Here is a 24,958-nt window from a genome sequence, read left to right as displayed (position 1 = left end):
TTTGAATAGGTATCTAGTGTGAGATATCACGATCGCGATATAGTTTTTTTTTCAAATTACTCGTATTAAAAGTCATTATCTTTAAAAGTCGATCGATTTCCTTCAAAGTGTTTAAAAATCTGGCATAATATCAGAAAGTCAACCAAATTTTTTTCCAAGTTTTCAAAACCAAAATTTTCATCACGATGACCTACAACTTCTGGCATTTCTACTTATTATGTCATAATATTCTGTGAGATTTTAATACAAATTTATATCAGACTTTTAAAAACCTGAAAAAATGCAATAATTTAGATTTTACAATGTTTAGAGCATTTATCTGATTTTACAATACCTACCTACTTAATCTGACCATTGAAAACTTCAAAAAAAATTACTCATCTTTGAAATTTTCACTTGCATTGAAGTAGAATTTTAGATAGTATGTATTTCTAACTTATAAGAATTTGAGAAAAATTACTAAATTGCTGAGTGACCTGACAGGTGAGGTCAGACAGGTAAACAAACCAGTGTGAGAGGGTAGACATGACGAGTCAGTGACTTAAAAACAACAGACAGGCAGACAAACAACCTTTAGTTGTCAGACAGACGGGTCAATGACCTTAATATAGGACAGCCAGAAGACCTTGAGAAGCCAAAGGGCAGGTCAATGACCTTAGGAAGCCATGACAACCTTGACACGCTAGACAAATGGGTCAATGCCCTTAGGAGGACAGACAGTCACACAGCCAGAAAACATTGAGAAGCAAGACAGATGGTTCAATGTCCTCAGTGGGCCACACAGGCTGCCAGACGACCTTGAGAAGCCAGACAGACGGGTCGATGACCTTCAGAGGCCAGATGGACAACCAGACGACGCACAGTGGGCTGTGAGCACCCTCAAAACGGGCGTAATTCAAAAACTTACAATAAACCCAAAAACAATTGTAAAATGATATACTCCCTTATGTTTTTGGGGTCGCAGAATACGAATTTGACAATATTTTTTTTTATAAGGGTATGGGGTGGGGGGTGAGGGGGGTCAAAAATTCAAAATTGACCATAATGACGTGTGATATGTCGAAATGTATGTTTTCGAGAGTATAGATTACGAATCTGACAATATTTTTTTCGTAGGGGTGAATGGTGAGGGATGAAGGGGGTAAAAACGGTGAAAAATTGAAAATTTGATTATAATGATGCGTGATACGTCAAAATGTACCAAGTATGAATAATTCAACTGAAAGTAAGTACTTTCCATCAATTTACTGGATTTTAGTTTTTATAAAGTAATTATAGAGATAAAATTCATCTTAAAACCCCGTTTTTCTCCTACTCGGCTGCACAAATTGGAATACAACAAATTTTCTCACGTAGATGCACGGGAATACAGGAAATTCCAGTGGCTGGTAATACTTGAGATAGTGTATTTCAAGATGTCAATTGCCATTTTTGACCGAAAGTGACCCAACGACCCCCACAGTTGATTGTAGTGAATAATCATAGTGAATTTTGTCAAAAAGTTACAAATTTTTGTCTTACTGGGACTTTGACGGCTCCCCAACAGAAAATTCTTCATACCCCACCCTTCACCCCTCCTACACCCTCGAAAACGTACATTTTGACATATCACACGTCATTATAGTCAAATTTTGAATTTTTCGCTGTTTTCACCCCCCTTCATTCCCCACCATTCACCCCTACGAAAAAAATATTGTCAAATTCGTCATCTACACCCTCAAAAACATACATTTCGACATATCACACATTATTATGGTCAAATTTTGAATTTTTCACCCACTTCATCCCCCACCATTCACCCCTACGGAAAAAATATTGTCAGATTCGTGATCTACACCCTCGAAAACATACATTTCGACATATCACACGTCATTATAATCGAATTTTGAATTATTCACCGTTTTCACCCCTTTCATCCCCCACCATTCACCCCTACGAAAAAAATATTGTCAGATTCGTAATCTACACCCTCACAAACATACATTTCGACATATCACACGTCATTATGGTCAAATTTTGAATTTTTGACCCTCTCACCCCCCCCCCTCACACCCCATACCCCTACAAAAAAAATATTGTCAAATTCGTATTCTGCGACCCCAAAAACATAAGGGAGGATATCATTTTACAATTGTTTTTGGGTTTATTGTAAGTTTTTGAATTACGCCCGTTTTGAGGGTGCTCACAGCCCACTGTGCGACGTTGAGAAGCCAGACGGACGTGTGAACGGTGTGAATGACCTTATCTGGTCAGACAAATAGACAGACAGACAGACAGACAGGTGATCTCGGAAAGCCAGCCGTAGGGGTTCAATAACCTTAAGACACCAGATGACATTGGGAAGTCAGACAGACGGGTCAATGACCATAAGATGCCAGACAAACATACAGTCGACCTTGGGAGACCTGTTCTACAAGTCAATAGGCTGAAAACCTGGACCGGTTGATCAGACCAGACCAGACCAGATCAAGATCAGCAATTTTTGAAAATTTTAGACTCAAAATCGCACTCAAATCCTTAGATATTTGTCTTGTAACTAGAAAAGATGGTTCTGAAAGTTGCAGCTGCCTAATTATATTTTTCAACCATTTTTTAAGCAATTTTTTGAAAATTTCGAGCCAAAAAAATGAATATTCGGCAGGCTTGTTAACCAGTTTTTAACTAAGTACATATGTACAATAAGTCCTGCTTACTAGAATTGCGGATAATAGAATAATTCGGTTAATGGAATGGAATGTGCTGGGACAGAACATTTGTATCTTCTTATACATGCAAATTTTTCTGCTTTTTGGAATATACCTAGTAAAAGAGCATTTCATTCGGTTAGGTAATAGAATTAATCAATCTTCAAAAGTTAGAAAAAATCACAAATTTCAGCAAGACGAAAATTGAATGAAAATGTATTAAAAATGTGTAAAAATGGCATAAAAACACATTTTCATTAATGAAAGTTGGTAAAAGATGACAAAATTTTTTTATAATTAAAGAAAAAAACTTTACAAAAGTGTTCAAAAACATTTTTAGAAAAAAACCTATTGGAAATCAAAAAAAAATTGAAAAGTGCTATTTTTCTTTTTCTTTTTATCTGTGGTTTTTTTCAATGTAATTTGTATATTTAATGGTAATTTAAAATAATAAAAAAAAGTAATTAAAAGATGAAATGAAAAAAGTGAATAGAAAGTTTGAAAATTTTGAAGCTGGTTGCATCATACTCATTAAACTATTTAAGCTCGATCTTGAATGATATTTCATAAATAATGATAATAGAGGTAAAAGAATTGTTTCTTGAAAAGATTGTTAAATTTTGAATTTAAATTTTACCTGTGTTTCAATTTTTAAACTTCAAGTGTAATGTTGAATGTACTCGTATTTGGAGATTGACATCATTTTTAGAACCTAATAAAAAATTGTCAAATTTCAAACCCAGAGAAAAGTTTGGAAATTTTCAAATTTTTAACTGAAATTTTAACCTTAAGTGGAAAAATTACCACCAAAAACTGTAACCTTAAAATAACCTTGACAGTTGACCGAAAAAATGATCACCAATAGCCGCAACCCGAACCTTAACCATAACTATAACCTTCAAGCTAAATTTGGAATATTTTTAACCATAATTTAGCCCTGGTCGGAATTTTTTTCGGGTAACAAGCCTACTTTTCGGATTTGCTGACTCGAAATTGCGCCCAATCCTTATAAAACTCGACTTGTGACCAGAAAAGATGATTAGCAATACATAATGTATTCGAAGTCAAGGAGACTAAAATACTTAGGAACCTACATAGACTTATTTAGTATACATACCTATCTTTATCTATACTCCCGCAATACGTACCAAATCATCAAAATTCAACTCTATGTACCTATTCATTAATAAGCGATTATATTTATTTGCAAAAATAATTCTAATTATCCATTAATCATTTTACAGACATAACCAATGATTTCGAGTACAGATTCAATAATCACAGTTTGAGTTCTAGTCCTCTGGAGCGTTTATCATTAAGAGTAGGTATCCTTACTTTAATTAAGATCTAAGTACAAATCTCGTATATTCTTCACATTGTTTGAAACATATTTAAAATAAAACACAAATTAACAATTCATTTGACGTTTTAAACATACTCGGTCTATCATCACTTCTGCATTTTTTTTAAAGGTTGAAGAACACATTGAAGAAATCACCACCAGGTATCAATCTTCGGATGATGAAAATGATGACTCGATTGTCGAATGTTTACAGAGCTTCAATTTAAACGCCGGTCATCGAGTTCATTTCCCCGAACTCGGCAAAGACGTAGTCGACGGTAATTTCAAATTGATGTTTTTATATTCTCACTTCATAGACATACTCGTACCTACATACTCTTAATGAATGTTTGGGGAAAATCATAAATCACAAATCACACGCATGGTTTTTTTTTACGTCTATCAATCTCATCAATAATTCTAAATAAGCTATCATTCTTTCATTGTGCGAAATAATTCACCTAGGCATAAATTTCTAGTACCTACTACGAATAGGTAGGTAAATATGAGAGGGAAAACGGAAATGGTGAAGGAGAATTTCGCCATACATTTTTTACCATCGCGTGGTGGGCATGGGCTAGGTCAGCGTCAGTGTAATGCGTTTTATTTTATCTTATACGTATAATAATAATAGTACACGAATGAATAAAGTTCAAGGTACCTATCTAAACTAGCTGTGTATTTTCATGGGATTGAAAAATCGCGGATAGACTGAAAGCGAATTTAATTAAATCATGTCGTGTGCTTTGATGGGAAAATTTATACAAATGGTGTATAGTAGGTTATGACAGCTACGATGAAGATAGCGTCATGGAAGTGGTCAGTAATGTCGACTCGTGGGAAGATAATTGGTTATTTCAAAAGAAAAAAAAGCATAAGATAAAAACAGTCGCCCAAGTATCGGTCCCGATGCTGGTGCCGAATCCGTCTGAAAAATATAGAGCTTTGATCGGCGACGTCGATGTGGACGAGACATCAGACCTATCCGAATGTTCCGACTCGATTTTAGAAGACTTGACTGATTGCAATAGTAAGTCGAGGGTTTGTACTACGATAATTATTTTTAGAACGTAGACTGCTTGTTGCTTTAATTGCTTTAAAGGTGATTGGGTTATTATCATCGGAGGGGTAACTCATTTAGTCATTTTGAATCGTTGAATTGTCCTTATGGTAGAGGTGCTGGATTGGGTAGAATTGTGTGGTTTTTGTTTTCATCGTAATACACGTGGTATAGAAAACTGAAAATTCGATACAGATTTTTTCAAAATGGGATTTTCTTTTTATAGCGGAAAAATCCGATTCCAATATGAAAACGAATTACATATATAAATACGATTTCAAAAATAATCTCGATACTGGGTCTCTTAAAGGGAAACATTACGACGATTCGGAAAATTACGCAGCTGATCATGATCAAGATAGTTCCGGAGTCACGTCCATCTCGAGAGATATCTCAGATGTGTACTCGTTCAGTAGTCTAAGCCCGTGTCAGAGTGAAGAAGAAAGTTTACCCTGGACTGGTATCAGGGAGGCGAAAAATCAAAGCATTTTCCACGGTCAAGAGGATTCGGGTAAGATTAATATTTTACCTTTACCATAGGTCATAGTTAATGATCGCTTGTAAGTAATGTATATCGTTTAATTTGGACGAATTTGTAGGCGAAGGATCGTTGGAAACGCAACCTGAGAACGAATATTTGAACGATGGTGAACTTGAACCAGATTTCCATGAAGATAAAATAAAGTTGGTTTGAATTTTGTACTTTTCGTAGATTATTGTGAATACCTACTTACTTGTGCCATTCCAAATGATGAAAATGTTTATGTTTTTTCGCAGGAATTTAAACCACGAAGCACCATCAATTACCAGCAATAATCATGAAAAAAGTAACGGTATCTGCGAATTGCCGGCCAAAAATGATAATTCTAGTCTTAACGATGATTTAGCTCAACCACCTAAACCAGGTTAGTGTACGACATCGATTGGATGCTTTTTTTTTTTTTTTTTTTTTTTTTTTTTTGAGACAAACAAAAGATGTAATTTTGTTTAAAGTCTAAAAAATACTTGGATTAGATTCCAAACTTACGAATAAATCATCTGACAAGTAATTCTGGTACCATTCCCAAACGTTTTTTTTTCACTGATTAGCTACTGAATTTTCAAATCTGATTTCCAGAGGCCAAATTGAAATTCCTCAAACGATTATTCCCCCCGAATCAATTTTCCCCAAAAACTTGATTTTCAAATACATTTATGAGAATTTCTTGCACTTCTGCAATTTTGGCAAACAAAAAATGAAACACATACCTACTTAGGCCAATGATGACAAAAAAAAAAAAAAAAAAAAAAAAAAACAGATTACAATTATTTTGGGACTTTGGAAAAAACAAAAGACTTATTGTTAGTAATTTTGGCAAAAAAAACAAGATTTTTTAAATTATTTGCACAAAAATGAGTCTTCTATATAATAATTTTGCAAAAGAGCAGGATTTTTGGGGATTTTATTGACAAAAAAATGAAGATTTTCATAATTTTGATTTTTTTGTTTTTTAACTTTTTGTTTTAATTTTTACAAAAAACAATACATTTGTTTGAGATAAAAAAATCAAAACTTTCTGAAAATTTTCACCACAAAAAATAATCATGTTTCTGCAATTTTGTCAAAAAACAAGACTTTTTGGGAATTTATATTTGAAAAACAAAACAGGATTTTTGCACTTTTGACAAAAAAGTAAGATGTAAGTGTTTGGGGGGGGGCGTTTTTTTGTTGCAATTTTGGCAAACAAAAAAATAATCATTTACCTAGACCAATGATGACAAAAAAAAAAAAAAAAAAAAAAAAAAAACAGATTAAGGACTTTGAAAAAAACCCTCAAGACTTACTTACCTATTGTTGGTAATTTTGGCAAATAAAAGCTAAATTTTTTAATTATTTGTACAAAAATGAATCGTCGTCCAAGTTAATAATTTTGCAAAAGAGCAGGATTTTTTGCAATTTAACCAAAAAAATTAAGATTTTCAAAATTTTGATTTTTTTAAAACTGTGTTTTTTGAAATTATTACAAAAAAAACAATTCATTTGTTTCAGATAAAAAAAGCAAAACTTTCTGAAAATTTTCACCAAAAAAAATAATTATTTTTTTGCAATTTAGACAAAAAACAAAACTTTTTGGGAATTTATATTACCTTTACCTATTGAAAAAAACAGGATTTTTGCACTTTTGACAAAAAAGTAAAATGTATTTGAAAAAAAAAAAACTGTTTTTTTGCAATTTTGGCAAACATAGTGTAAAATAATAATTCAACTATGCCAATGGTGACACAAAAAACAGATCATTTTGGAATTTGGGATAAAAAAATCCAGACTCATGGTGATTGGTAATTTTGATTTAAAAAACAGGAATTGTTCATAATTTGGACAAAAGTAAGCCTTTTTTACAGTTTGGCAAAAATGTGAGATTTTTTGCTATTTTGGCAAAATATCTAACATTTTTTGTGATTTTGATTTCAAAAAAAACTGTTTTTATTTCAATTTTTACAAAACACCAAATTTTTTGAGATAAAAAAAGCAAAACTTTCTGAAAATTTTCACCAAAAAAAATATCTGCAATTTAGGAAAAAGAAACAGATTTTTTGGGATTTCTGATTTAGTAAAAAACATGAATTTTTTCACACTTTTATTTTGACAAAAAAGTAAATATATTTGAAAAAACTGTTATTTTGCAATTTTAGCAAAAAACACGATCTTTCTGGGAATTTTGACCAAAAAAAGAGGTTTCTGCAATTTTGGCTATTTTAATGAAAAGAGTCGGTCATTTCGATTAACATAACTACAAATGGTGATTTTTTTGTGGAAAAAATGTTTTTTTTTGTTTGAAAACTTTACAGTACCTACCCTAGATCTTGTTTTGACAAAATTGCCAAAAAAAAAAAAAAAAAAAAAAAAAGGATCTAGAGTACTATAATATAAAGTAGCAGGAGTTTTTTTATCAGTCTAATTAATAAATTTACAAAAAAAACATCAAAATTCTCCAGAAAAACCAAATATTTGTGGTCAGAATAATCAAGTTGACTGGTTCTTTGTCAACAAGTCCTTTTTTTTCAAATATTATACCTACCAAAAAATTTTACTTTTTTGGCAAAGTTTCAAAAAAAAAGTCTGTTCTGAATTTTGGCAAAATACTGTACTTTTCTCCAAGTTTGTGCATTCAGAACAATGAAGTTTGGGAATAATGGGTTCGAGAAATTGGTTAATCGAAAATATGACAATTCTGGAGTGTTCCATTCGGGAAACACATGAATGTGCATGATTCAAAGTTGCTATCCAATTTGCAAAAAATAAATTTTTTGAATTATTTAAACCAAGTTCGTGTTAATTTTCGAAGATGAATCGGTACTTTTTTATACTTTTGTACTCTACACTCTTGTGGGCATTTTTCAATATCCTCCCCATGTCAAGAAAAAAGAAAGATTCAGAATTCAAATTTTTAATGCATCCCACAAAATAATAAAAATGAAAAATCAGTGTGTTGGAAGGAAATACTTAGGTATGTATAGATTCAGCTAATTAGGTACCTACGTTGAAAGAGTTGCATACGTTGAGATTGAAGGTGCAAAATAGATACACATTTTTTTCAATTTTCAATTTAATAAGTACCTATGACAATCAGATTGCTTTTGAAAAAAGGAAAATGCATTTAAAAAATGAAAACATTGTTTTTCGCAAGACAGTGAGTTTCATTAAACGAATAAAATTACCATCTTTAAAGATTACACATGTAATTTTCAAAATGAACTAAGACATTTATTGACATTGTACGATCGATTTTCCAGGCACCATCGCTGAAAGAGAACACCAAAAATGGGAACGGGCAGCTCCTCTACCAAATAATCCTTACTCAAAGGAAAATATTGAGAAAAGGAATCTAGATAATTTATATGCCAGATGCCATTCTTCGATGAGGTAATTAAATATACAACTTACTACAACAAAACACGTACCTACATATAATAATGTTTTATAGCCAAACTTCGCCAGGTAATTGATTAATTTTCCATTTTTTTTTCTTCAGTGATCAGAATGAAACCGCTAGTGATGAGTGCGAAATACAAGAATCAATACGTCCTGATATCAAAAAGTAAGAAATGTTGCAGAATTTTAAAAAATAATTCAGAAGGAATCTGGTTTTAAGTTTTTACGTTCAAATCTCTGTCAGCTGAGAATTTTCCACTCCGAATTAATTTTGTTTCAGGTATGAACGTGATTATTATGTGAATACCATTGCTACTGATAAGAATAAGGAAACCAAGAAAGAGGTACGTAATTTAAATTAATACCTAATGCAATAAATGAGTATTGGTAAAAAAAAATTGGAAAAAAAGGAGGGGACAAAGACGAGTAGCAGGATTGAAATCAATATAAAATAGGTAATATTTTTCCAAACATTTTCCACCAGAGCTCTAGAAAAAGGACAAAAGCATTACAAATTTTAATCATACCTTGAGCACAATGATTCATGAGTGGACCTTGAATTCAGCTTCGTTTCGTTCGATTTTGCTTTTGAAATTTAAAAATAATCCTTCTCAATTCACAATGTTTATAAATTTGTAAATTACAACACATGTTATGCAACTCCCCCGCACCAAATCTCATTTCCAAGATCCAGTCATGAAATTATAATCGACACCGATTCGAGATCAATAAGTCGACGTGATTCTATTTTCATAAATTAAGGTACAGTTAGTCTGAATCGGGCATTTCTGAAAATTTCAATGTGTTCTCGGGTATTATCGACTGATCAGTTGAATTTAATGGATAATTTTGATATGATAATTCTCCTGATGCTGTTTTCAAATTCGAATTGTGCGGGTGTTTGTTGTGCAATGTGTCTCACGTGTTACGTGGCCTTTTTTCTAATCTTACTTTATTCCATACATTTAAAATACCTCGTATCGAAGTATACCATTACCAATAAGGTATCAACTACCTATCTACTCAGTTATCTATGTATTAGTCCGTTAGGTACCTCGTATTCAAGAATACTCAAATAATTGAACTAAAAAACACTTTGTTCATATTTTCAGAATGGTATAAACTCCAAACACACGTCGAGTTGTGAAAACGTTGCTCAAAATGGGTTCACCAATGTATCGAACCATGACGATAAACCTAAGAAACCGAATCTAGTCCGAGTTCTATCCTGGTCCGATCGTAAACAACCGGAAGTGGAAATTCGAAAACGTCTTCCATCTGTCAAAGAATTAGCCAAACAGTTTTCTGTTCAACCCACATTTCAAGAGGTTTGTACCTGTTCTTACATAAATTAACTCTGTAATGGCAATCATTTGATAGTAATTTCTAATCATTCTCTTGTTCTGGTTCATTTTCAGGTCAAGAAACCTCTGAGCACAAAAAATCAAATGGTAAGTTGGTAAATCTAAAAAAAAAAAAAAAATGTTGTTCAATGAGAAAAAACTATACTTTCCAGAGAAATTTTTAAAATGAATTTTGGATTTCAACGAAACCAAGCTAGATCGAAAGAGCTTGTTCTAAAACCTCCGTAATCAAAATTTCAGACCCTAGAATTCATTTTTTGAATTTTTGACGAATTTTTGAAAATTAAAAAATTAGAAAAAGCTCACTACCCTATTTAAAAATTTCATCCAAGTTTAAAAAAACTTCGAATTTCAGCTCTATATTAATCGACAAATATTTCTGCCAGGTTCACAGTCTAACAGCTAGAAGCATGTCGAAAGAATTCCGCGAAGGGCTGAAGAAAAGCGCTGGAAAAACGTACAATCGAAACGTACATTCGACCAACGACGACGAACTCGATAAATCCGAAGACCTGCCTCAAAATGGACACTTGCAGAATAAATTAGATACGACGATTTCATTTTGGGAAAATATCTAAAAAAAAAAACAAAAAAACTGAGCATTTTTCCAAATCAAAATTCTTATTTAATTTTCGATTCGTGTAGCTCGCACATTTTTATTAGGTATATTTGATTAGTGATTTATAAACTCGTTATTTATTTTGTTATCGTAATCACTCGTTAATTAATACTTGGCAAGCATTTTTCGGTTGTGCCGAAAAATGATTCACGTTACCCAGTTTCTGATTTATTGGAAAAAAAATGTATTAGATTGTATCGCGTTTATGAACGTGAATTTTTCAAAGTCTAGCCGAAAATTTTGACTGAACAAAGTTTTATTTACTTAGGATGGACTTTAGACGCTCGTGTCATGTTATTAAGTAGGTATACTCGTACGATTATTGTTTTGAGTTCCACGTGAATGTGGTTTTCGATGTTGTCCCTCTCCCTTTAGCTGTAAGGATATTTATGTTGACCATTTTTAGTTCGATTTTAAGTTTAGTTTTTTTTCCCCTTCATTTGTCAAGTAGTGTAATAAAAGTTGGTTTTCGATGTTGATGTGAGATGTTTTTTAATTTCGACTTTCGTTCGTTGTGTTTCTGGGCCATTCGATGACTTGGATGGCAGATAGATTCACGTGTAGGTATCTATGTATATTTGTTTTGATTTATATTCCAATGCTAGAGACGATGTCATTGCTACGCAGATGATTTTTAATTAATATTCATCGAGCTTTCATCGGCTCATTTTTAAATTAATTCGATACCGTATTCTTACAATGGAAATAATTTCGAAAATATTTGAACAATTGTCAATGTGGTTGGAAAATTCGCTCAGTAATGAGAAGTACATGCACACGTAACTATCTACGATAAATAACGATGAACGACGTTCGTTCTGTAGTGACGCTTTTTTGTATTCTCAAAAGAAATATTTTGATTTGAGAATGATTAAAATGTTGGTTTTTAATGCGATTATGTTATGTTGCGCATTCATTTTTCATCGAGTAAGTTGATATGTTGATATAAGAAGAATATCAGAATTTAAGTATATTGAAATGTAGCATAATATCTAATGCCTTGAAAGTTGCTTTGAAGTTTTCCAAACTTTGTTTTGAGCAATTCTTTGCAAATCTACATATTTATTTTATAATTTTCGTGATGCAAGATTTCTCTGTATCGGATTTTCAAACGATTTACAGGAAAATAATGAAAGCGAAGCGTTGATAATTTACGATCCTAGATATCGATATTACTCGTATAATAATCTTGCTGGACGAGGTAGTTACGGAAGGTACTACTATAATCAAGTAAGTAAGCACGTTGCGTATGTATTAAATTGAAAAAGGTAAGGCGACAGAAATAGCTTGTTATTATGTACCCGAAATTAGGATTAGAGCACAGTAATTTCCTATTTTCATAACAAAACAAAGCTAACAAAAAACACTAGCGAAAGAAGATTCGAATTAAACTTCACAAAAGAGTTTCCCCCTCTCTCGAATCGAGTAGAAAGTGGTCCATTGAAGTAATCTTTGATGTAAGAACTCTCCACACAAATTTTTGAAACGTTCGCAGTAATTGGTGGGAAAATTTTTCCAAATTCATCAATTTTGGAAGAGAAAGATGTCAAAATTTATTCAAAGCAATTTTTTTATTTTCTACTTATACAAACAAGAAAATGTGAAATCAGATTGAAAAAATTGCAAAGCGAGACTTTTTAGCAATTTTGGGGGGAAAAGCAATAAGTAGGTAAGTTATTTTTAAAGAAAAATGTTTTTGAGAGGGAGGGGAGGAGAGATGAAATAATCATAATTTTTATCCAAGTCAGAATTTTTCTATTATTTTTCAATAAAAATTGAAACAAAATTGAAAAAAATTAAAATTCTGAAAAATTTGAAAGTTAATAAAATGAAAAAGTAGAACTTTTGCAATCTCGTCCTTTTTTTAACAACTTTTACAATGAACCAAAAATTTTAGCAAATTTAGCAAAAAGCAGGACTTTTTGTTGGCAAAATTGATCTCGCAACGATAACTGTAACGTTATAGTTCGATAATTTTTTAGTTTTTATAAAAATAAATTTCGTTTCGCGAATTCTAAATATCGCTGGTTACGTATTAATTGAAATTTTGTCTTTTTCGAAAAATCGCGTAAACTGTTGGCTGTTAAATTATCGTTATTTTTTCGTTGTTTTCATTAGTTAATAAGTTCATTCGCGTTAATATTATTCTTGTCCTCGTAAAGTAAAGTCGTCGAGCATTTTTTTGCTCAATTTCTTTTGTCTGGTTTATTGATCGTTAGGTCAATGACCGTTTAAAATAAATATTTATTTATTTTGTTGAAGTTTGTTTTCGATTTGTCGAATGTTAGGCAAGTTTAATATTGTTGTGAGTCAGGAGTTATCGTTATTAGTCGATTCTCCGTACATGGTAGCGTAGAGCGTGGTTCGTGAAAGCTCTGTTTCGCAATTCGACGTCCTGTGTGGAATTTTCTGGCTTGTGTAGCTTCAGCGTATTGGTTCGTGTAGTGTTCGACGAAGTAAATGTCGACAGTCCTGTCCTATTTGCGGTCAGGAAAATCGGTCAACGTAGACGACGACGATAGTAGTTCGGATAAGCGTAAATCGAGCGCTGAGTTTCGTGGTTTTTCTGAAAAGGAAAAGCCAGAACAAAGTATACCGAAGTCGAAAGGTAAAAGTAAAGTAAACGTCGAGCACGTATCTGAGTCAGCAGGTGATACCGAAGCTGGTACGAGTTCCGCGGGTTCTGGTGATATTTCCAACGATCCGTCGATCCCTGTTGATCCCGTTCCTCCTCCGTCTAATCCATCATCCGGTCCTCCACCTCCTCCACCTCCTGGTCCATCCGACGACGAGTCCGAAGGTAGTGAAAGTAGCGACGACGAGTCCGACGACGTAGCTGTAGAATCCGATTCGAGTAGTTCGTCGAGTGAAAATATGTTCGGTGCCGGTGATAATCGTGTAATGGAGTCGATGGTCTTTCGCGGTACGGGTTTCGTCTCCTGGAAGAGAAAAATAAAGGTTATTTTGTCGGCCAAAGGACTTCAAACCGCGATTCTCCAAGTAAATTCGTTATCGCCGCGTAAAAAAGCGAAAGCTTTAGAAATTTTAATTAGGCACGTAGCTGAGAACGTTTTTCGGTTGGTCAAGGAAACAGAGGATCCGTACGTATTCTGGACGGAGCTCAACTCCTTGTACCAGGCGGAAAACCAAGCAGCGATAATCGACTGTCGAACCCGTATTTCGAAGATTGTCATTGATATGTACAAGAGTCCGAAGGAGTTCCTAGAGGCATTTTATACGCTAGTCAACGATATGGAGAGTCTGGACGTGAAATTGACTTCATCTGAAGTCTATACGTATCTGATCAATGAGTTAGGCAATTCGCCTAAGTACGAGTCAGTGCGTATGACTGCTCGAGGACTAGTTCACGTTACAGCTGGAGACCCAAATCCAAAAGTAATTTCGTCGTTGCTTTTGAGTTTGGAAGATGCCTCGAAGAACTCCTCGACTTCGAAGGGTTCGACAAGTACCGGTTCAGCGATGGCCGCATCCGATCAATCCGGTAATAAAAATAATTGTAATCGTAATCGTAATAAGTCGCGTAATCGTAGTTCGAACTCGTCCGGTAATTCGTCGAACGGTAACGGTGATCGTAGTGGTAATAATGGCTTCGTACAAGCCAAAGATCGTACCTGCTATAAGTGTCATAAACGGGGCCATATGGCCAAGTCTTGTCGATCCGCCGGAGGGAATTATAGAAACGATACCAACCCTCGGGGAAGTATCGTTTGCTATCGGTGCAATCAGACTGGGCATATCGGTCGTAACTGCCCACAGAACGGTGATTCGTCGCGTAATAACGGTGGTAACGGTTCGTCGAGTGTTACGTCGGGTACGTCTGGTACTGCAGGTTCGTCCGGTTCGTCAGGTCCTCGTCCGTCGATCGCGTTAGGTCTGTATTCGTCGTCTCCTGAAAAAAAGGAAAAAAATCTCTCGTTTGAAGATTGTCGTAGTAGTGATATCGTAGAGAATTTTTTAAAAAATAGAGTCGGTCGTAGTAATTTCGGTGACAGTGTCGCGATATCTAATTTCGGAAATTCGCGTAACGTAAATATCGGGTCGAACTATTTTTTAGGTGACTCGACTGCTTTGAATCTCGGTGAAGAAAACGCGTACGTCGAGACAAACGACGACGACGGCGTTGATTTCATCACGTTTGTCGTCGATAGTGGTGCGACGTCGCATTTTCTGAAACATCGTGGAGTCTTGCACGATGAGAGGAAAATAAACGAAAGTTTACAATCCGCTCATTGTGAAGTCTCTTTGATCAAAGAAGGAGTAGGTCGATTGAGAGTTCTAGCCGATGACGGAAACGTCTATTGGTTGAACGAGGTATATTACGTACCTAGTCTTTCTTTTAGTCTTCTGTCCGTATCGAAAATGGTAGCGAATGGTTATCGTTTCTTCTTCGATGAAGATCCTCGTTTGGTCGATCCTGCGGGAAATTTAGTGTCAAAATTAGTACTTAATGATAATGGATTGTATACGATTCAATTTATGATAAATATACCTCCTATGTTGTACTCCTGTTCCAATTATTCATCTGCGTTGATTACAAACGATAATAATGACTCGACAAATGTAGGTAATACTTCGACGACGATAGGTAATGACTCTGGTGTTGTAGTTTCGAACGTTTCAAGTGTAGGTATAGGAAATACCAGTACGTGTAGTGACAGTGATGTAAATCTGAAAAACAAAAGAAAAATAAATAGGTTGAAAGGTGAAGGTGACATCTGGCATCGTAGGTTGGCTCATACGAGCAAGACGGTACTAGATAAGATTCCTGAGTTACGTGGATGTGATTGCCCACCCTTCAATCAGTGTCAAATTTGCTGTAAAGCAAAACAAAAGAAACATACCTACGATTCAAGTAGGTATAGGTATCCGAACCCGCTCGATCTTGTTCATATTGACGTAATGGGTCCTATTACAGAAGGACTAGAAGGCGAGCGATATTTGATTGGCTTCGTAGATGACTGTACGAGATGGGGAGTAACATTCGGTATGAGAAGTAAAGCCGAAGTAGGTACCTACCTAAAAAAATATGTCAATATTAGTGAAACGTTGTGGAATACGAAAGTAAAGCGTATCAGGTGCGATAACGCTAGTGAGTTTATCGGAGGTACCTTTAAAGAGTTTGTCGACGAAAAGGGCATATCTATGCAGAACAGTGAGCCGTATGAGAAGCAGCATAATGGCACCGTCGAACGTTTCTTTCGAACCATCCAAGAAAAAATGCGAGCTCTGTTGTATGAAGGAGGTTTAACGAATAAATTCTGGCTTTACGCTGCTTACACGGCAAACTACGTGTACAATCGTTTACCGCATTCTGCCTTGAACGATTTGTCACCGTACGAGCTGTGGAATCGTAGAAAGCCGGATTTATCGAGAGTGAGATTGTTTGGAAGCGTTGCACGAGTTCTGGTACCGCCTGAAAAGAGAAAGAAAACCGATGAGAAGTCGATCGATATGGTGTTGTTAGGTTTTACAGAGACAGGTTATGTATTGTACGATGTTTTACGAAATAAATTCACAAATTTGAGTTGCGTAGAAGTTGATGAAACGCGTAAGATACACGATATCATCAACGATCATTTGTTAAAAACATCGGTAACAGTTAGTGTTAGCGACGTAGAGATCGTACCTACGGTTCAAAGTGAAATACGTAGTTCAGTGGAGCCAGCTCCTGGGTGCTCATCTTGGGTAAACCCAGATGAGTTGAGCGAAGCCGAACGTAGCGGTGAAATTCACGTTGATCGTAGTATGATTGATACTTCAGCTACCGACGATCGATCCGACGATTTTGCTGATTTTGCATTGGCTAGCGTCGATGATTTATCGTACAAACAAGCTCTGAACGGTCCAGAAGCGAAGTACTGGAAGGTAGCGATCGACGAAGAGTTAAAGGCGATGAAAGTAAAAGACGTTTGGTATCCGGTATCTGAAAGTAGCGTAAAAGGAGAAAATTATTCGAAGGTAGACAGTAAGTGGGTTTTGAAGAAAAAAATCAACTCGAATGGTGGGGTAAAGTATAAAGCGCGATTGGTTTTACGTGGTTTTAAAGATAGTCATTTTTACGAGTTAGATGAAATATACGCGCCAACCCCAAACCAACCGATCATTCGATCGATGCTAAATCTTGCGGTAGTAAATCGTTGGCAATTACGCCAATTGGATGTTAGCACAGCGTTCTTGAACGGTGACATTAATCGAAATGTCATGTTTAATCCACCAAAAGGGACTAACGAAGAGAAAGGAGTAGTTTACGTTTTAAAGAGATCTTTATACGGTCTCAAAACAAGTCCGAAGTCCTGGAACGCTAAGCTAAACTCATACCTGTTATCGTTGGGTTTTTCTAGAAGCAAAGTAGATCCTTGTGTTTACTTTGATTCTGAGAATCCGCTTCGATGTGTATTCGTGGTCTACGTCGACGATTTTCTTATCACAGGATGCGATGATCGTCTTTTCGAGTGGTTGGTTAAGAGTCTGAATGAACGTTTTGGAATCAGAGACCTGGAACAATGCAAGAAGTTTATCGGCATGGAAATTAGTCGTAGTAAAAATCAGTTAGAAATTCATCAGAATTCTTACATAGAACAGTTAGTTAGTGAATACGGGCTGTCTAATTCGAACAGTATCTCAACTCCAATCGAACCGAACTTGAAGATAACTAATCTCAAGCTCGATAAAAGTTATGAAACCAAAGTGCGTGGTCTCTTAGGAAGTTTAAGTTACATAGCAAGGGGAACACGTCCTGATATTGCTTTTGCTGTAAACTTCCTAAGCAGATACCAGCACTTGGCAAATAAGGAGCTGTTCGAATACAGCAAGCGTATATTAAGGTATTTACGTAGTACGTTAAACGTGAAACTTACCTAAGTAATACCTGAATTCGTCGATAAACACTCTGTAAGAGTGTACGTAGATTCAGATTTCGCCGGTGATTGTTTAGATAGGAAGTCAACGTCTGGAATTTTCATATTGCACTATGGCAATGTAATTGACTGGGTAGTCAAGAAACAAAATTGTGTAAGTCTTTCGTCGTTTGAGGCTGAATATGTCGCTTTAAGTACGTCTGGTAAGGAAGTCTTGGCATGGCGAAATTTATTTCTTGAATTGGAAGTTCGTATTGACACTGTTCCGGTGTATTGCGATTCTAACACAGCGATTGCCGTAGCGAATACGGTCGAATCAAAACGTACCAGACATATAGATGTCAGTTATCACCATATTCGCGATCTGATTCTTAAAAATGTGATCTATCTACAAAAAGTTTCATCGATAGATCAACTGGCTGATTTATTAACGAAAGCCACTACCCGTACGGTGTTCGAACGTTTATGTAAAGTTTTATATCGCGTTTAACTATTGTGTTCGAGTCGATTTTTAAGGATATTTTAAGTGAAATTTTGCTGTAAAAATATTTTTGATCGTAGTGTTTATAAACACCGGTAATGATAAGAAGCAACAAGTCTTTCGTTTATTTAAGTGGTACGCGTGTTAGGGAAAATATTTTTATGGTGGGGTGTTGGCAAAATTGATCTCGTAACGATAACTGTAACGTTATAGTTCGATAATTTTTTAGTTTTTATAAAAATAAATTTCGTTTCGCGAATTCTAAATATCGCTGGTTACGTATTAATTGAAATTTTGTCTTTTTCGAAAAATCGCGTAAACTGTTGGCTGTTAAATTATCGTTATTTTTTCGTTGTTTTCATTAGTTAATAAGTTCATTCGCGTTAATATTATTCTTGTCCTCGTAAAGTAAAGTCGTCGAGCATTTTTTTGCTCAATTTCTTTTGTCTGGTTTATTGATCATTAGGTCAATGACCGTTTAAAATAAATATTTATTTATTTTGTTGAAGTTTGTTTTCGATTTGTCGAATGTTAGGCAAGTTTAATATTGTTGTGAGTCAGGAGTTATCGTTATTAGTCGATTCTCCGTACACTTTTTGGCAATTTTGGCAAAAAAAAAAACAACCATATTTTTAGCAAAAAATGTTTTTGAGGGGAAGAAAATAGATAGAAAATAGTCAAAATTTATTCAAATCAGAATTTTTTTTTATTATTTTTCAAAAAAAAAACTGGGAAAAAATAAAAAAAGTTGAAAGTTTTGAAAAAAGAAAAAAGTAAATAAAAAAATTAACAGGAAAATAAAAAGCACAATTTTTTTGAAATTTTGTCAAAAAATCAGGTCTTTTTTAAACAAATTTTGCCATGAAACAAAATTTTTAACATGGTAATTTTTGCAAAAAAAAAGCAAAAAAAGACTTTTAGAAGGCAGTTTTTGAAATGACTTAATATGGAGGAGGGAAAAAAGAGGGATGGTAGAGATCATAAAGAAAATTTTTGAAGAAGGACATGAAAGAAAAATTTGAGATTTGATTAAAAAATTTGGAAAGAGCAATCGATTACAATTTTGGCAAAAAATATAATTGAGGAGGTGGATAGCAAAACGCAATAACTCCATTTTTGGTTTTTTTGGGAAATTAGGAAAAATTGTCAGGAGGGGAAGGGTGGGGGGTCGAGTTCCGAAATTGGTGTCAAATGAAAGGGGAAGGTGCCACAAATAAAATTTCCACTCAATTTCAAAATTTCGGTCACCTGGGTAAGCACAGTGAGGAAAAGAAAAAAAAGTTATTGCGTTTTGAACGCAAAATTTTTTTTTTGGTGTTTTTCTGCAAGAAAACGTATTTTTTATTTGAAAAAATTGAAAAATTATAGAAAAAATCTTATGTTTAATCGAGAATTTTCAATAAAAAACAATTAAAAAACTGGAATGTGAAATTCAAACAATTCCTGTGTGTGATATGGCATTCAGAGAGTGGCAACGAAAGCACCATTTTTTTAAGTAACTCCTACCCAACGATTTTCAGTACCCACCCGATGAAAAAAAAACAGTGTTACCACATCTGCGCAACTAAAATGTATAAAAAGTAGTGGAGTTATTGCGTTTTGCAAACAAAATCTCATTTTTTAATGCATTTAGCTCTAAAATCAGACTTGTTTTCCTCGATTGCGCTATGATATTCAACTGATGGACAAAATCTGACACCGGGAATGGATTCCTCGTTGAATTTTACATAAGGATAGATATCAAACTCAATTTTCGTAATTTTGGAGTTATTGCGTTTTGCTATCCACCTCCACAATTTTCCTTACAATTTGGTCAAACAGTAAGACTTAAAACCATCGTCAAAAAAAAGACTTTTCAGCAATTTTTGTTTTAAAAAAAAAGAAAAAGAAGACTTTTTTAAGCAATTTTGGTAAAAAAAAAAGAACAGAACTTTCTCAAAATTTTAGGAAATAAAAACTGAAGGTTTTTTGCAGTTTTGTCAAAAAGTAGGACTTTAGGCAATCTTTTCAATAAACAGAACTTTTTGACAATTGAGAAAAAAAATCAAGTCTTCTTGCAATTTTGAAAAAAGCAAGAGTTTTAGAAGGAAATTTTTGAAATGTTTTCAAAGGAAGAGAGAGTGGGAGAAATTTATTCGAGTCAAAATTTTTTCCTTTTTCAAAAAAAGACTTTAAAAAACATGTAAACAATTTTCTCATCGTATTTTAAAGGAAACTGGAAACTGGAACTTTCGTAAGATTACCGGAGTCTCCAAAACGACCTAAAAATATCTCCAGTAACCAGTCCACTCAAAAACAGGACATAAATTGAATTTCAGATTTTTTTTTGTCAAAAATTACGGTTTCATTGATGAGTGAATTTTGACTTCTTCAATCATGAAAATGCTGGAGAAATGTTCAATTACGTTTCGAACCAGTAAATTAGTCCCGAAACTATACATTACTTAACCAACTCTTTCAAACCGAATTTCAACATTTCCAGTCATTCTAAAGGCTCTCCAACGTTATTTTCGATTTTTCCAGAATTTTTAAATTTCTCCAAAAGGCTTGGAAGTTAACTTGGGCAGCTAAAATTGAATTGTGGCTTATTCTCAAACCGTTTGAAGTGTTTAACCTCATTTGACCTGATTTCTACACGGGTATCTCGAGTCGAGGTTGTTTTTTAACCAGCGTTTTGCATTTTTCTCAAATAGATTAAGTACTTATTACAAAAAATATTCTGGTCAAAAAAACGCACTCGAGCCAAATGTAGATAAACTTGTTAAAGAAGTCCAGAATAAGTTGCAACTCGATTTGTTGCAGCCCAAATTAATTTTCGTAATTTCTGAAGAAATCGAAAATCCTGCTGGAGGCTTCAGAATAGTTCAAAATAGTGAAATTCGGATTTGAAAGGTCAATTTCAGACCAGACAAAGCCATTCACGTAAATTTCTCTACGAACAGAAAATGTTTGAGTTTTCTAAATTTTTCCTTCTACTTAATCCGCCTGCAAAATCTGACCAAATGCAAATAAATCGTCAAATAGGTCTAGGATAAGTTGCAGCTCGATTTTTTAATCGTCCAAAGTAATTTCCGGGCCTTCTTGGAAAAATTTTAAAATTCTGGAGAAATCAAAAATGGTGGTGGAAGCTCTAGAATGACCAAAAATGATGAAATGCAAACCAAGGAAGTTAATATTATGGTTTAAGGACAGATTTCCGTAATTTTTACTGACTAGATCAGAGCTGAGAATTTTTTTAAAACAGCATAAATTGCCGAAAATCATCATCGTTGAATTTTCAAAAATCTGCAAAAAATCAATTTGGACAGCTGAAATTCGGGTTGTGGAGAGTTAAATTTTCAGTCAACTTATAACCAAAATACCTACTTCAAACATCTTTTACAATAGCCTAAATTAAGTTTCTCATTTCATTCAACTGAATTTCTATTCAATTAAAATAATTGTTTCAATTACAGCAAACATACAATATCAATTCGCCAACTAAATCTGACAAAAAGTCATCTCACAAACACAAGAGCAAAAGCCAACCGCCAGTAAGTAATAAATTTATGTACTTGAGATACCTATCCTACGAACAAGATAGACACAGCAATCTCTTACCCAAAAATCACTAAAATCAATAAATAATTTGCAGATAAATCTTTCATTCGAACCATTAGGAGCTCTAAAAATAGACAGCTTGATACACGGTGAAATTGAAATAAATCCCGATAAAATTGACGACGTGCTTTTAAGCCTGGCATCGGGAACGTTATCGATGATTCCCGACGTTTACCAATACATACCCGGCATTCCTTTTTTCAACGGTGACGATGAACCGACGACCCCATCTTCTGAAAATCAATCACCGGACGAGTCATCGCCTCCGAAAAAACACCGCAATCGGGACAGCGATCAAGATGATGACGGCGAAGAAAATAACGACGACGAAAAGGATACCTCCGATGAGAGTAAAAGTAACCACAATAAAGACACCGAAAACGACGACGACGATAATGCTGCCGAAGAACACGACGCCAGCGACACTGACAAAAGCGAAGAAAAGGAAGACTTGTCAGAAGAAAAAAATAATTCCAAGGAAGAAACCGATGACAAATCCAAAGACTCGAGTAATAAACGTTCGAAAGAAGAAAAATCCGAAGGCGTAGAGACGCTGGAAGCAGCAGAAGAAGCTTTGGAAGATCTACCAAAAGCTCAAGAAGGCACAGAAATACCTATCGAAGAATCACCAGCAGTTAAAGCAGGATACGTGGATACGTTTGTGAAATATTATTCGTACGCGAAACCTTTAGCCAAAGCTGCCAGTTTATTTGTTCCAGGAATTGGTCAGTACAGAGGGGTAATGCTGGGTGTCGAAATGGCAGATTTGGCTTACAACGTGGCTAGCATGTATCAGAACGGAGATGGTTATTTGTCAATGGGGTACTTTTTGGGGAAAGAAGCTTTCAAAAGATTGGTAAGGAGTACTTAATTTCATCTAACATATTGTATTATCACCTATTATTCGAGTTGAATTTTCTGAAAACAACGCAAAACATTTTCCAGGGTCGAAGAAATGAACCACTTTTGGAATCTCAGGTCAATTATGAGAACATAATTTTATAATCATTTCAATACTTATCAATCCACCACGTTCTCAGATTTTGCTAAATTTCATTTTTTAATAGGTCTCTTCCAACACAATCGAATCTCCGACAGATTTGGAAAATTTTCTCAATGAAGTAAAAAGTGCACAATATCCCCAGCTAGATGAGAAAAAAGAACAGGAAATTAAAACAGCAGTAACCAACATCGTATATAAATATTGCCACGATCAAGAACAGTACGAAAACGAAACTGAAAGAACTAAATTCATCGATTTGATGATTTCTTGTGTTAAATTCATCGCTTTTCACGTGAGTTAATGCAAACATTATTGAATTTTCGATAATTTTAAATAAAAATTGTCACGTCGCGTTTTCGATTCGGATATACATATTGTTGGCTACTTACTTTTGATGTTTATGTATTCTTAAATTCGCCGGATCGCATCATAATATTTTTATTACGTTTCGAATCGCTATTCCGATAACATGTAATCTTTTCCAAAAAAATAAAAATTAATATTTCGCGTTGTCAAAAATTCCAAAAACATTACCTACATCTACATACTTACATACCTACCTAACAAAAAATCACTATGATTTATATTATGAATTATTTTTCGATTTCAGGAGATTATCCCTGCGATATCGGAAAACCCTGATGCACCAACTGATGAACAACCGAGCGTATAAATAAATTTAAAAAAAAAATTAATGTTTGAACCATTACCGCTCAGAGAACGACGAAAAGCTGATTTTTTGCTATCATGAACAGTACCTACTCACGATCAGTCAACTACCACATCATCAATCTTTCATTCAACCAAATTTTGCAAGAATTAATACCTACCTAGACCTACCTATCTACTTGACCGCTAACAATTAATTGTAGATATTTTTCCTTGCAAATATATTCGCAAATGTGTAACTATGCAACCCATACTGAATCTATGCACGTAGATACACATGTTTGCCTAACTTTAAAGCGAGAGGAGAAATGGTGTATGGGATTCCTTCAATTTTTTTTTAATACCAGTGTACCATTCTTAACTAGACACGATTTGAAAGAAGAAAGATACGATAGGTAAACCAGGCTTGTTGACCGAAAAAAAAATTTGCGGTAAAAGTTATGGTTAAAAATAGTTATAAGTTGGTGGTAATTTTTTCCAGTTGAGGTTAATTATGGTTAATGGTTAAAATTACAGTTGAAAATTTCAACATTTCTACTTACAACTTTTCCCTGAGTTTGAAATTTTACCATTCTCAAATGATACCAAAAACATTAAACTTACACTTGAAGTTTACAAATCAAAACACCAGTAAAATTTTAATTTAAAATTTAACCATCTTTTCAAGAAACAATATTCTTTATTACCTATTATTATTAAAATATCATTTAAGAATTAAGATCGAACTTTAACAGTTCAACGAGTATGATGCAACCAGTTTCAAATTTTTTCAACTTTCTATTCACGTTTTTTCATTTCATTTTTTAATCATTTTTTTGATTAAAATTTCGAGTCACTACAGTTAAAAAAAACCTCAGATAAAAAGAAATTAAAGAACAGCACTTTTCAATTTTTTTTCAATCCCTAACTGGTTTTTTTCTAAAAATGTTTCGGTTACAGTTACAGTTATGGTTTATTTTGATCTTGGAAAACGATTACGGTTACGGTTAGTGACATTACAAAAAAAAAAAAAATTAGGTCAAGGTCAATTTTTCGGGATAGTTTACTGATTAATTTGCGGTTACGGTGACCGGCCTACTGATTAAAAAATAAAAACCGGTTAACAAGTCTGCGATAAATACAGTAGGTAGAGATTTGAGGTTTGCATTAAAAGGATAGGGCGTTTTGATTGAATTTTTTTGATGTGATTATTTTGTCCTCGAGTGTGACCCGAGAAGCGCCCAGTTGAAAATAAAGAGAAAAAACTCTCACGCATAACGCTTGAGAAGACCGACTTTTCGTGAAATAAAAATCTTTACGAACGAATTGATCCAGTTTTATTTAAACATTCATTCACGAACGAACT

At 34.2% G+C, this 24,958-nt stretch overlaps 2 protein-coding genes across 7 annotated transcripts in view; both read left to right on the top strand.

The window, feature by feature from the left end:
• Positions 1 to 11,461, top strand: part of LOC135842102 (uncharacterized) — a 186,879-nt gene extending 175,418 nt beyond the window's left edge. For 2 of the 6 annotated variants that reach the window (XM_065359454.1, XM_065359457.1), the window contains exons 9-20: positions 3,929 to 4,005; positions 4,157 to 4,304; positions 4,805 to 5,056; positions 5,313 to 5,597; positions 5,686 to 5,770; positions 5,864 to 5,991; positions 8,861 to 8,990; positions 9,100 to 9,165; positions 9,280 to 9,343; positions 10,112 to 10,327; positions 10,418 to 10,450; positions 10,750 to 11,461. In XM_065359454.1, the coding sequence (XP_065215526.1) occupies positions 3,929 to 4,005; positions 4,157 to 4,304; positions 4,805 to 5,056; positions 5,313 to 5,597; positions 5,686 to 5,770; positions 5,864 to 5,991; positions 8,861 to 8,990; positions 9,100 to 9,165; positions 9,280 to 9,343; positions 10,112 to 10,327; positions 10,418 to 10,450; positions 10,750 to 10,941 (1,676 nt within the window). In that variant the 3' untranslated portion in view covers positions 10,942 to 11,461. The remainder of the gene's footprint in view (positions 1 to 3,928; positions 4,006 to 4,156; positions 4,305 to 4,804; positions 5,057 to 5,312; positions 5,598 to 5,685; positions 5,771 to 5,863; positions 5,992 to 8,860; positions 8,991 to 9,099; positions 9,166 to 9,279; positions 9,344 to 10,111; positions 10,328 to 10,417; positions 10,451 to 10,749) is intronic. The other 4 variants (XM_065359455.1, XM_065359456.1, XM_065359459.1 and 1 more) reach the window with 4 other exon arrangements.
• Positions 11,462 to 11,598: 137 nt separating this feature from the next.
• On the top strand, positions 11,599 to 23,928 carry LOC135842104 (trigger factor-like). The gene is made up of 7 exons (XM_065359461.1): positions 11,599 to 11,909; positions 12,105 to 12,212; positions 21,797 to 21,874; positions 21,976 to 22,797; positions 22,887 to 22,919; positions 23,009 to 23,236; positions 23,555 to 23,928. The coding sequence occupies exons 1-7, from the start codon at positions 11,850 to 11,852 to the stop codon at positions 23,615 to 23,617; spliced, it is 1,392 nt and encodes a 463-aa protein (XP_065215533.1). The 5' UTR covers positions 11,599 to 11,849; the 3' UTR covers positions 23,618 to 23,928.
• Positions 23,929 to 24,958: the final 1,030 nt, after the last annotated feature.

The sequence above is a fragment of the Planococcus citri genome, chromosome 3, assembly GCF_950023065.1.
Source record: "Planococcus citri chromosome 3, ihPlaCitr1.1, whole genome shotgun sequence".
Classification (NCBI taxonomy): Eukaryota; Metazoa; Arthropoda; class Insecta; order Hemiptera; family Pseudococcidae; genus Planococcus; species Planococcus citri.
The sequence above is the reverse complement of the archived record's forward strand: the minus strand, read 5'-3'. Positions and strand labels throughout refer to the sequence as shown.